This window comes from Mixophyes fleayi, chromosome 1, assembly GCF_038048845.1.
Source record: "Mixophyes fleayi isolate aMixFle1 chromosome 1, aMixFle1.hap1, whole genome shotgun sequence".
Lineage (NCBI taxonomy): Eukaryota > Metazoa > Chordata > Amphibia > Anura > Limnodynastidae > Mixophyes > Mixophyes fleayi.
The window spans coordinates 376945623-376958324 of NC_134402.1; the positions used below are offsets into that span (position 1 = coordinate 376945623).

Sequence of the window (12702 nt, forward strand, 5' to 3'; positions counted from 1 at the left end):
GCTAGCCGTCCTGAGAAAGTGTGCCTGTGTCCTTTCCTGCCAGTTCATCCTATACGTGTTTCTACATGTTTATACATTGTTCAACATCCAGCCGAGGTGAGTGACGATATGGGAAGGGTTCATGTTCTGTCATTGTGTTGAGACTGAAGTTGTGGAATAGACACCATCTTCCTATATATATTTTCCTGCTCTGCCCAAAGCGGACACATTAAGTACTAAACTTTACTTATTAGTGCACCTATGTCAGATATTTAACACTATTTATATAGTATAGTTTTACAGTGTAGAGTGATGTGAAGGGTATTTCAATCTTACTACATTAAAGAACTACTGAACGTAAAATAGCAGTTGCCTTTTCACAAACATATCGAACAGAAGTTTGTGACTACCGAGAGCTAGAGATAATTGAGAGAAGGCTTTAATTGTGTTAAGTATATTTTCTGTACATCCCATAACCCAATGAAGAAAGCTTTTAAAGTCTAAAATCACTAACAATGGCGAATACGTTTACACTTTTTTACTACAATGCTAACACATAAAATGTAAAGCACCGCTAAATCCCAGAATTGAAATGAGCAAACCATGAAGATAAAAAAAGGTTTTCACTACAAACAGCTCATAGTTTCTCCCATATATTAAGGGCATTGTCCTGATTGGGAAAAAAAATTAAATTTTTGTAACATGTGCGGCCTTACCCCTGTGCATCAGTTACCACTCCACACAATGTACTTATGCACAGCAAGGTTTTCAAGATGTTTGTGGCACTCCCCTTTCTCTACCAGCCAATAAGAGAAGGCCAATGTGGGTAATTGCTTGTTTGATAGTCTGGCAGTCAAGTGGGAACTCACTGCTTTCAATCTTTCTCGGCCTGCAGTACTAGAATGCATATTTTTTTCTTTGGTTTTCTTATCCCCTTGAATTGCAATGCACGAAGAGCAAAGAAAGAAGAAAAGACGACATGTTTTCCATTAGGGTATAGTATATCAAGAACACAAATTTTATTTTATATTCAATCAAGTGGTAAACATGGTTTTTGTGAAGTTTGTGTGTCTCTTTTTCTTTTCTTTTCTTTTTTCTTTTTAAACTATTTTATTATAACGGCTAGAGGTCTTAGGGACCCAGGTCCAGGCCATTTCAGTGATTCATAGAGGCCAAGGAAATTCCAAATTAAGAGGCCCCCCAAACTTTCCCATTAAAAATGCATTTTAAATATATTTTAAATTAATTTTAATGCTTAGCTTTATTGAAATATACAAATACAATACAGTATACATATAATGATGTATTGGGTTATCAGAGATTTCAAATTAGAAGTGCCTTTTTAGCTTTTTTTTTTTTCTGCAAATGCAGCAATCAATTTGGAAAAATCCAACTTTCTCAGCACGACTTCAATATTGAGCATGGCCAGCCAATTCATTCACCCGTGCCTCATAGTTGAGCCACTACGTTCTTCAGCACATTGAACGTTTGATTACCAGAAGCAACAGATGCTAGCAAACTGAGGAAAATGCGCAAAGAAATTGTGATGTTAGGAAACACCACAGAAAGTTCTAGTTCTCGGATTTCTGTTCCTTAGACTTGCTTTCCAACTTAGTGTGTACTGTAAATTCACTTCAGGAAATCGTGAGCAATATTTTTCTTGTATTGTTGCTGAAAGTTTTCAGCGGTGGAGCACAAGTCTTCATTACTCACTGTTAAACTCCCAAAGATACTTTAGTAAGTTAAAAATTACTTCCAATAAAGTAAATCTATGATGAAGACCAGACAGAATGTTGATAAGACATTTGATGTTGTCCAGCTCAACGTCCAATGTAGCATTGCATGCTTCAATAAGGAGAGTAGTTTGGTCGATCATTGTAAGTTGCTTTATTCACAAAGATGACATTAGAACAAATTCAAAGTACTTTTTAATGGACTGAATTTCTGATTGAGTTTGTGCAGTGAGATTGAGAATTTCAATATTTGATAAAGCTGCTCCCAAAAAATGATGTGCAACTGGGTTAACAGAATCCATGCGTGCAGAGACCATCTAGTTGTGGATATATTAGGAAGTGAAGAAGAGAGATGCTCTTTCAGAATTTCCCACCGTTGTGGAGAGGAACTGAACATATTGTACATTTGTTGCACAGTTCCAAAGTAAGTGTGTGGTTTCCATAGCTGGAGAAAATACTGTATGAGATGTGCTCATGCAGAATTGCTTGTACTACTTTGTATTTCAAGGCCATGTTATATCCATTGTCGTAGGCTTGGCCAATGCATGCTTGAAAATCCAACTTTACTCCCACCAAATTTTCAGCAATTTTTTTTCCCATTTATTTTGTTTGTGAAATTATCATAATGAACCATTTTACAATCTTTACATAACAAATCACCAGAGTGGTCTGTTCCTTGTGAGAACTATAAGGAGTGGCATCAAATATGATGGCAAAGTATTTTGCATTTCTAACTTTCTCAAGAAGTTTCTTGTACAAATGACCCACACAGCTCAGTAAATTTGTTTGTATGCATGTTGATAGGTAATGAACATACAAAATATATACTCAGTCAAATAGGCGCAAATATAGTATGATCAGAAAGGTTGCTCATAGTAAAAGCAAAAATAGGTCACACCAATAACCTACACAATAATACAACCATCAAATAGAGATATACTGACAAGCGGCAATCAAATGGGAAAGGAAATTGATCTGTAAAGGACCAATACAACAAGTACGTTCCGTAGTAAAATCAAAAATAGGTCGTTTTTGGCTCTCTTGCTATTCATATACACGTTTAACATGCCTCGATAAAATCGGGTAATACATGCTGATGAACTCAATTATAACTAGAAAGTTTTGATTTAATGGCCACCAATGCAAGAATTGGAACCAAAGAAAGCTAATCCCCACTCAGAAATATAAACAATGACATGCAGGATGCGCTCAAGAATTTGTTTCCAATAAATAGCTTCCGTAGTGACTTCGACAAAGAGTAAACCGTCAATTGACGTTTCAGATAATATTGCTGACCTCCATGCCACATAATTTTCGTTGTGCAGCTCTTGATGGTATTTGGTCGTACAATTTCTTCCAATCTCTACTCAAGGTCCATCCGCAGACAAAACCGTAGAGTTTGCTGCACTTTTAGTAAAAATAAAGCAAGGCGCACAGGGGAAAGGTTGTTTTGCTACACTCCAGTATAGCCAGTCTCATGGGCAGGCCTCATCATTCACAAGGTTTTTCTTAAGTAGAAGATAAGGGTAAGAATGTTTACCAGCGTCTCGTGGAATGTTATTTGGTATTTCAAATCTAGTAATCTTAAGAAATGACTTAATTTACGCAACAGCGCTTTTGTTGATAATACTGTTGTTGTCAGTCGAGGTAAGACTTCAGCAGAAATTAATTCTTCCTCTTCCGGTTCTCTGCGCTCTTGCTGTAGTGTTTCTGGATTGTAAACTGGATCTTCCGCTGCTTGTCTAGGTGTCGGCGAACTCGGCGGTATCGCTGTTGGCACTTTTCTTTTTTGGCAAATGTCTTCATTCACATGTTGAACTTCAACTTCAGCGATTGAATTTGGAACAGAATTGTCATCCTTTGCAGTGTTTTGAATGGTTTTACTTTCAACTGGGTTTGAACCTGAAGTTCCTGTTGTTGGATCATTTGGGTGAAGAGCATTTTCTTGTACCAGTGGTTTAAAAAAAAAAGTTATTGGCCTTAATGTTTTAGATTTGGCTTCCATTGACTGTTGTCATCGCCTTTTAGATGTCCCACTTTCAAATTTCCTTGACGATATCATATAGTTTCTCGTAATGTTCTGAAACATCAGTTGTACAAAAACTATTATTATTTGTAATCGAAATTGCCATTACAAATATCTAGAAACGGAAAGTTAAAATAAGCATGGGGTGGGGGTAAAGGCTTAATTTTATACTTTCTCCCTCCCCCCACAGCCCACACTGACCCATCACACCTTCCTGCTCCCCCCACGGCTCACTCCTACCACCACAGCTCACACTGCCCCATCGCACCTCACACTGCTCCCCTCATTGCTTATACTATTCCCCTCACACCTCAAACTGGTCCACTCATGCCCTTGACCTTTTTCAACACCCAAATTCATTTCTCCAGCTACTCCAGATAATTTCATTTTTATTTGTAACTTGTAAAGGGAAACTTCCCTTTACAAGGCAGCGCCGCTTTAAATTTAAGCTGTGAAGACGCCGAACTCCGGCAAGTTGGAAAAACCAGGGTATGATACATTTACCCATAAAACTCTTATGTTATATTTCTGGGGGCTGTCTAAGCCCTTAACATTAGGGGCAACCCTGTAAGTGGATGGAAGCAAAAAAAGAATTATGTTAGTATATGTATATTGTCTCATTTTCCTATCTAGTACCTGGGAGGTAAGCATGGGTAGTAGTGTTAATTGGTAGGGGAGGACCAGAGTCTCACACTGTTTTTGTTCCAATTTGCCAGCCATGGGATGGCAGGAGTGGTGCATATAGCACCCGTAGACCAGTTGTGGGCAAAATGGCCAGTGGGTAGCGTGGGCTAAAAAACAAAAATATGAGTAGAGAAATATGAGGGAGGAGGAGTTTATTCATCCCCCTCCCGGATGCAAAGAAACATAACTAAGAAAGGAGAAATTTCCTACCGTAATAGCCAAAACTAAATTTAAGGTATAGGTAGACAGCCAATAATGAAAATATTCGTATAGTGAAGAGGAGCTGTTTGTAGTAGTAACATAACATTGGTGCAGAACCGTGTTGTAGCTAATTTGCCAACTAAACTATGTGAAACAGTAGAGAAATTGGGTCAACACGTGCTATGTGTCATTATCCAGTTTAGGGAAAAAAAGTTAGAAGTATAGAATATTCTAAAGAGAATATGAATATTTGTACCATTTTGTATATTAATGGCATATATATGTTTAGTCACTTTAGAAGTTTATGGATTTAGTTTATATAAGGTTAAACTCACAGCAATGAAATTCTCCTTATTCTGATTACTGTTGAATGAATACTTTGTTAAAGTTTGCTTCTCTTTTCAGGACAGATTTAATAGCTGCCTTGGGGTTTTGCAAGTTTATATTCTTCTCTTATTAGTGAAAGCTCACAATAAATTGTTTTATGGGAATGTATAAGGACTTTTAGAAGAAGTTTAATTAGCTACTAAATGCAAGACTGTCATTCCCATCATTGTCATAGAATATCTGAACCCCTTGAGTGTCTTTCCTTGTCACGCACATGTTACTGGAAACCACTGTCCTGACACAACCTTCTGCTCATTTTGTTAGTGTACTTCCATCATCTCGGTAACAAACGCTGCCTTGCCATTAATGCTGTATAGGCTGTGTTTTAGATATACAATATTTATCAGTTTATGTGTAAGTAATGGAAGCAGCTTGCAAAACATACAGCTTTGATATGTGAAGAGCCTAGTGAAAAGTTACGGTTTTAATTCTAAAGATGTTCTCTAAAATGTTAGCCAGATTTCTGCTATTGTAAATATATTCTCTGTGTAGATATAACTCTGTGCAGATAGTGCGTGTCATGGGATATTAATTAAGAAGAGAAAATCTGTTTCATTATTTCACTTCTGGGAGGACACTATGTCAAGAAAGTTCTATTACACTTGACAACTATAGCAAAATTATAGCTAAAGTGCAATTTGGCCTTGTATGTAAAAGAACATTTTGAAACATTCACAACCTGCTTTGTTGTTTTACTGCTTCCCATGATAGTTCATGAAGGGTCTTGTTTACATGCATACTAATTAAAACATGCATACAATTTCAAATATTTTAAAGAGGGACAATCATAAAAAAACTTCCCCTGTTGTTATAATGTAAAACAATTTTCTGATATAGAATTATGTTGCTACTGCAATAATATGGAATATAATTATTTTACTGGAAATACATATGGCTGCTTTTGTCCAGAAGTAAACTATGCACTCCCAGTGAAGTGTTACATTGTTTCATTGTATTAGAGTATAACTAAATAAAACAATATTTCCTCTTCTATCTTTCATGGCAGCCATTACTATGGGTATATTTCCTTTTCAGTTATGATAGATAGGTTACGAAATGCACCCAGACAGTGTATATGGAATCTCTTCCCTTATGTCTTTTCTTGTTAATAAGTAGGTCAGGTAGTGTTTTATTATTTTCTGTTGTCAAGAGGGTTACCTTCTTTGTTGTCTCGACTACCTATTCTCCAATAGTATAAGCCACGGACATCAGTCTGCTACCCCAGGAGTAGATCAAACATTTCAAATTTTGCACCAATTCTTGGAGCTCGGCGGTCTGCTCATCCACGCATGTGATGTCACTGGACACCAAGATGAAGATCAGGCTAAAGGATGGCTCGAAACTGCTCTAAACCATTCCCTGTGAAACATTTACCACAGTCATTTGGAGTGCAGCAGCCAGATCTGCCTAATAATTTAGCCTTCGTCAAACTCCAAACAGCCGAAAGACACAGACCCTAGTTAAGCCCCTGAAGTTAGGGGTGCTTTGTTCTTCAAATATTGCCACTTTAGTTAGTTCACTAATATCCTGTCCTTTCAGTACTTTTGTAGAGCCTGTGAAAGAAAAGAATGATAGCAAACTACAACAGAATAGAGTTTGTGGAGCTGGTGATAAGCTTTAAAACTGAGTCTGAAAGGGTGTCTTGTACAATATGCAGCTTTTAAACCATGGGGAAATCTCCCCCTTGACTAGTTGAAGGTGCTTAGGGCCTGGATGAAGGAATCTTTTTTGACTAAGGAAGATCAGTGTGCTATACAAATGTCAATGAGAGCATGTGTTTAGAGGAGAGATACTCATAGTCAGTATGGGATTATTCATGGAATTTAGAAGATTCCTCTAGGAATGAATTTGGGGAGATTAAAGAAACACCTAAAATATTTACTTTAGACAATGTTGAGATTTTGCTCAATCATATATACAAATCTATAGCTGTGGATGAGGAAGTAAATGTATGGTGGCTCTTGAATACCGTTTTGGAGATTGCTATGCAAAGGGTAGTGTTTTTCCTATGTATCAAGTGGTAAAATAACTTACTCATATAGAATGGGCACAGGTGGATAAACATTCAATTTATAGATAAGTACATATGTATCTATTCAATGATGAAGATGCTCAGAATTGGTGCTTGTTACTGGGGGTACTGATAAACACCATACTGAACAAAGTATCTATCTCAGAGGAAAGGTGTATCAAGATCCAGTCTCTGGCACATCAACTGCAGACACATCATAAAATATTGATATGCAAAGGACTTCAATTGTTACCAATGTTTTCCTCTCCCATAGGGTTTATCCCCTGGGCAAGATGGCATGTGTGATACTTCTAATGCAGTGGGATCACAAGCAGAGTTTCTTATGCCATTACTTTAAAGAACGACCAGGACGTATCTCAGGTGGTGGCAAAGACCAAATTAAAGGAAATAATAGTGTCACTTTTACTGCAGGAAAGGATAATACTCATGACAGACTCCAGTGTCACAGGTTGTGGAGAGCCCGTATTCAGGAACAGATAGCACAGGCGACATGGTCACGAAATGAGAAAATACTTCATGTTATTATCTTGGAAATAAGAGTAGAGTGGACGAAAATTCATGACTTTCATCTTCAACAAGAGCCTTCATAAGTTGCCAGGGAGATACCAAAAGCAGAACCATGCTGGTAGAAGTAGCAACAATGATATCTTGGGCAGAGCAAAATTTCAAGTTACTCTCAGATTACCTCAGTCGAAAATACATTCATCCAAGAGACTATGTCTCTACACAGGAAATGTTTCAGGTTCTGATTGGAAAATTCAGACTTCCTCAACCAGACTATTCTCTGCACAAAGCTCCAAGGACAGGGGGAATAGACACTCTGACAGTTCCTTGGACATTTTGCCTGAGAAATGTTCTCCCTCCACTTACTCTCACTGCAAGCATTTTTAAATGCTTGCAGTGAGCCTTCCATTTTGTTCTTGCCATCCTTGGTTTCCTGTAGCCTGGGAGATGCTCCAGGAGGAATCATGGCCTCTGCCTCTTTTACTAGATCTCCTGGACAAGGTCCATTTCTGCATCCAATTCCAGAGAGACTAGCTTTAATCGCATGGAACTGCATAGCAACTATTCCTCAAGTCCCTGACTTCCTTCAGAATGGTTTCAGCAAAAGTCTTGCTTTAACTACTCTCAAGGTACAAGTGTCTGCATTGAGTGTCTTAGATACCAAATTAGCTGCTTCTTCTTCCTGTAGGAGAAAAGGACTTCCAATCCAATGCTGCCTTCTACACTGCTCCATCTGGTTTCCATAGCATGTGTCCTATCCACCTCGGCTTCCTTTATATCACCCGGGTGTTGATCGGTTGCTGCCCTGTAATTTTTGGAAAGTCAAATATGATATGATATTTGATATTACATCTGGCCACTGGACATTGATAATCTGATGGACCCATGATTTACAGTTACTTGCAATTGACTAGTGATTTGCTTTGTCAGGGTCACAGCCGAAGAGGAAGACAGGCTTAACATTAATGTCGAACAGTCTCAGATTAGTTTTTGTGGCAGTGATCTGTTTTTTTCAGATGGATATAATTGTAGAAAAGCACCATTTGCCTTGTAGATATGATTCCCTGCATCTTTTCCTGACAATTCTTCCAAGATAAACCAAGGAGTGCATTTGTTCATTGTCATTTCCACTGATTCTGAGCTTGTTTGCAATGTTAGCGTTCACTCTAATTTTCTTTGTTTTTGCAGACGTGTACTTTCATCCCAGCCTGCTCAGCTTCTCTGCAACCAAGCTAGCTTCGTTGTGAGAGAAGGCAAACACCATCAGCAAAATCTATGTCTTCCAGCCTGTTTTGTAATACCCATTGTACACCTTTCTTCTTACCCTCCACAACATTTTTCATGACTCTGTCCATTACTAGTAAGAACAGGCATACTACAGTCTTTCCCTTGTGTAGAATCTGGCATTCATAGCCATCATACATTTTCCTAATTATGTTAATATTTTTTTTTGTGATGTATGCCATATTCTTTCAGGGCATGCCACATGACTTCTGTCAACTTGTCTTGTCAAATGTCTTCTCAGAGTCAACGAATATACTGTAGAGTGTGTTTTGCCACTCACTGCTTTGCTCCAGGATTATTCATAGTGTGTTGACGAGGTCAACACAACAGCAATATTTTCAGAACCTGGACTGCTTTTTCTGAATATGGGCCTCAACAGAGTTTTTGATGCAGTGTTAGATCACTCTTTCCAGTGACTTACTAGGCACAGAGAAGAGGATGATCCCTCTCCTGTTGTTGCATTTGGACGTGTATCCTCTTTTGAAGAGCTTAATAATTATTCCTTTTAACTATTTAGGGAAAACGATTCCTGGGGAATGGATATTCTCGAACAAAGGCTGTAGCAACATAGCCCATATTTCAAGATCTACCTTCAAGATTTCAGGAGCTTTTCCATTGCTCAAATCTCTAAGGGCTATTTTTAATTTCTGCTTTAGATGGCACTTGAAGACTGATAGTTGGCTCATTTTCTACATCATCAGCTTGATCCTCTCTCATGGGCCTATCTCTGTTTAAAACTTCAGCGAAACGTTCCATCCATCTACTAATCTGTTCTTCTTGAGTTGTCGGTAGCTCACGTTCCTGATTTCTTACTGGTCTGCTTTTCTGAATGCTTTTTTGAGCAGCATTTTAGTGATTCTGTGAGTAACATTTCTGTGCTGCAATTTCTATTCACCTTGCCAGCTCGCCCACCCATTTTCTCTGATCACTCTGAACACTTCTTTTTCACTTGCAGCTGCATAACTAGATTGTACTGTTGCTCTCTGTTGCCTTATTTTGCTTTTGTGGACCCGAGCCTGGTGAATTCCCAAGTTTGCTCACTCATGCATTCTGTCTTTAATGGGTCTCTGAAGCTGAGGACACATTCACTGGTATCTAGGTATGCATTTTTAACTGCGCTCCAAGCTCATTAATGTCATGTTCTGTTTTAGGAGTCAATGCTTTAAAGTGGTTGTTCAGGTCTAACATGATCTCATCTTTAGTTTGTTCTTCACTTAACTTCCCACCATAGTACCTCCTGTTCCTTTTCAAAAACATCCTGTTGACTGCCAGTTGTTAGCTGGTACTCTATTACTGCAAGATAATTGTCACTACCAATGTCCACACCTTATCTGTTTGTAATATTGCTCAGAGATTTTCTGAATTTCCTAGTTTTTGATGTGGTCTATGTAGTTTTGCATGGTTTAATCTGGATATACCCATGTGACTTTGTGTAGGAATAGGGTACCATTATTGCCCAGGTCATGGGTAGCGCAGAAGGTAGTGATTATCTCGCCATTCTCATTCTATTCACCCAGTCCTTGAGTTACCATGACCTGTTCAAATCACTCATTTGAAGAACCCACCTTGGCATTCAAGAACGCTAAGGTGGTCGCCTTGGTAGTGTCATTTACAATTTGGTAGAATTTGCAATTCTTCTGGATGATTGTGACATTATGAATTTGGTTATGGAACCGTGCTGTCAGGATTCTTTCCAAAATAGGTTTACATTCGATTAGACTAATTGTGGCCTGAATGATCAGTCCTACCCTTTCCTTCTTTCAATATCATCACTTGCTTGTTCTGAATACAGGAGTGTTACTCCTTCCGTCACTGGAAACTTGCCAGAGTCTGTCTACTTCAATTCGCTCAAAAGCTTACTTTGTCTAGCTTATATCAGTTCACTTGCTTCCTTAAACTTTGTTGGTTCCCCCAGGGTTTTCACATTCCATATGCGAATCCTCATTTTCTGTTTTGTCTTAAAGGTTGTCAACAAGGGATCTTTCCAATTTTGCTTCACATCTGTTTCTGTATTAGCGTATTTTTAAGGAGTGCAGGTTACTAGCCCACAGCTTCCGAGTTTCATTGTGGGCTTGCCACCTTAGGGTAGAAACCCAGATTTTTGATTTGGGTTTCTACACTAAGCCTTTAAAGAGCCATATCTAAACTGCAAGGCAGCAGCTGCTTCTGGCTTTGGCCTGGCCTGGCCTGGATAATTTATATCCCCAGTACCCAATCCAATATCTGGTGTGCATCCCCCTTTCCACCAGCTGGTTAGGCACCCAATGGGAGACTAGAAACTCCACACGGATATTCGCTTTAGAGGATTTGATTATTCACTTTTTTCCACGCAGTGAAGAGGATCCATCCCTAATTAGGTCCTTTATGACCTCATCGGACCTCAATTTAGTACTGGGCACTCTGATGTCTGATCCTTTCGAATCACTGCAAAAGGTTTCTTTGAGGTGGATGACACTAAAGGTGGTTTTTCTGGTGGCAATTCCTTCTGCTCACAGAGTTGGAGAATTATAAGCACTGTGGTAAAAGGATCCCTTTCAAAAGAGCAACTTCTCCTAACCATCCAAGAATAGTTTAGTGTGGAACAATGTCTTTTCCAGCATGATGGCTTGGGGATCAAATCATCAAAATTTTGCGTCTATGGCCAAGAAAATCCCCAGACCTTAATCCCATTGAGAACTTGTGGTCAATCCTCAAGAGGTGGGAGGACAAAAAAAAAACACACAAATTCTGACCAACTCCAAGCATTGATTAGGCAAGAATGGGTGGCCATCAGTCAGTATGTGGCCCAGTAGTAGTTGATTAACAGCATGCCAGGACGAATGGCAGAGGTCTTCAAAAAAAGGGTCAACACTGCAAATATTGACTGTTTGCATAAACTTTATGTAATTGTCAATAAAAGCCTTTGCCACTTATAAAATGCTTGTAATTTTACTTCAGTATACCGTAGCAACATCTGACAAAAAAACACTAAACCAGCAAACTTTGTGAAAACCAATACTTGTGTCATTCTCAAAACTTTTGGCCATGACTGTATGTTGTTTAAGTATGGCCTTTGCCTTTTATGTAGGCACATCTAGATACTTAACTTTTTCTGCCACTGAAATTTGAATTGAGATGTGGTTGTTTGACTTTCGCAAGGGGTTATATTGAGGAATAAGGCCTTTGATTTTGCAATATTAATATTGTAGCCAGAGAGGTTGCTTTAGTGTTTCATGACACTAAACAGATTGGGAAAAGAGATCCTTGATTGCAGGATGGTTAACAAAAACATTGTCTGCGAAGAGAGACAGTTGACTTTCGATGTTCCTCGCGTCTACATCCCTTATTTCAGGTAGGTTCAAATGTTCGCTTCGAGAGGTTCTATGATAAGGGCAAAAATGAGAGGAGTCGGGATAGCCCTGGCATGTGCCATTACTGATAGAGATGGGGTCTGTGGGAGAACATCTGATCACAATCCTTGCAGAGGGGTAGGAGTAAAAAGCACGATGCCAGAAATTACTTGGAAAATCCAAGGTACATTAAAGTGTGAGACATGAAGTTCCAAGATATTCTATTGAAGTTTTTTTTACATGAAAAGAATAAGTGAGGGAGTTTTCCTGGAATTAAGGATGTGGTTAAGGTCATTGGCTCGCCTCATGTTGTCCCTACCTGGTTGTAATGGACCAAAATTTAATCTGTTTGCGTGGATTTTAGCACAAAGTTTAATGTCATTGTTAAGTAAGGAGATTGAACGTTAACTTGCAAAGCTGTGAACAGCCTTTCCTTCTTTGTGAATAATACCCCATTCATACTGCACCAAAATCCTGGGTTTTTGCCGGGGCGAGCTCAATCGACAGTATGAATGGTACAAGTCAAAAATCCCGGGTCTAAAA

At 38.7% G+C, this 12702-nt stretch overlaps 1 protein-coding gene across 3 annotated transcripts in view; it reads left to right on the forward strand.

Moving 5' to 3' along the window:
• The window catches only part of DTWD2 (DTW motif tRNA-uridine aminocarboxypropyltransferase 2), a 191227-nt gene that overhangs the window by 56121 nt on the left and 122404 nt on the right, over positions 1-12702 (forward strand). For 2 of the 3 annotated variants that reach the window (XM_075179360.1, XM_075179352.1), the window contains exon 3: positions 6-96. The exons of the other annotated variant lie outside the window; for it this stretch is intronic. In XM_075179360.1, the coding sequence (XP_075035461.1) occupies positions 6-96 (91 nt within the window). The remainder of the gene's footprint in view (positions 1-5; positions 97-12702) is intronic. 3 annotated transcript variants of the gene reach the window in all.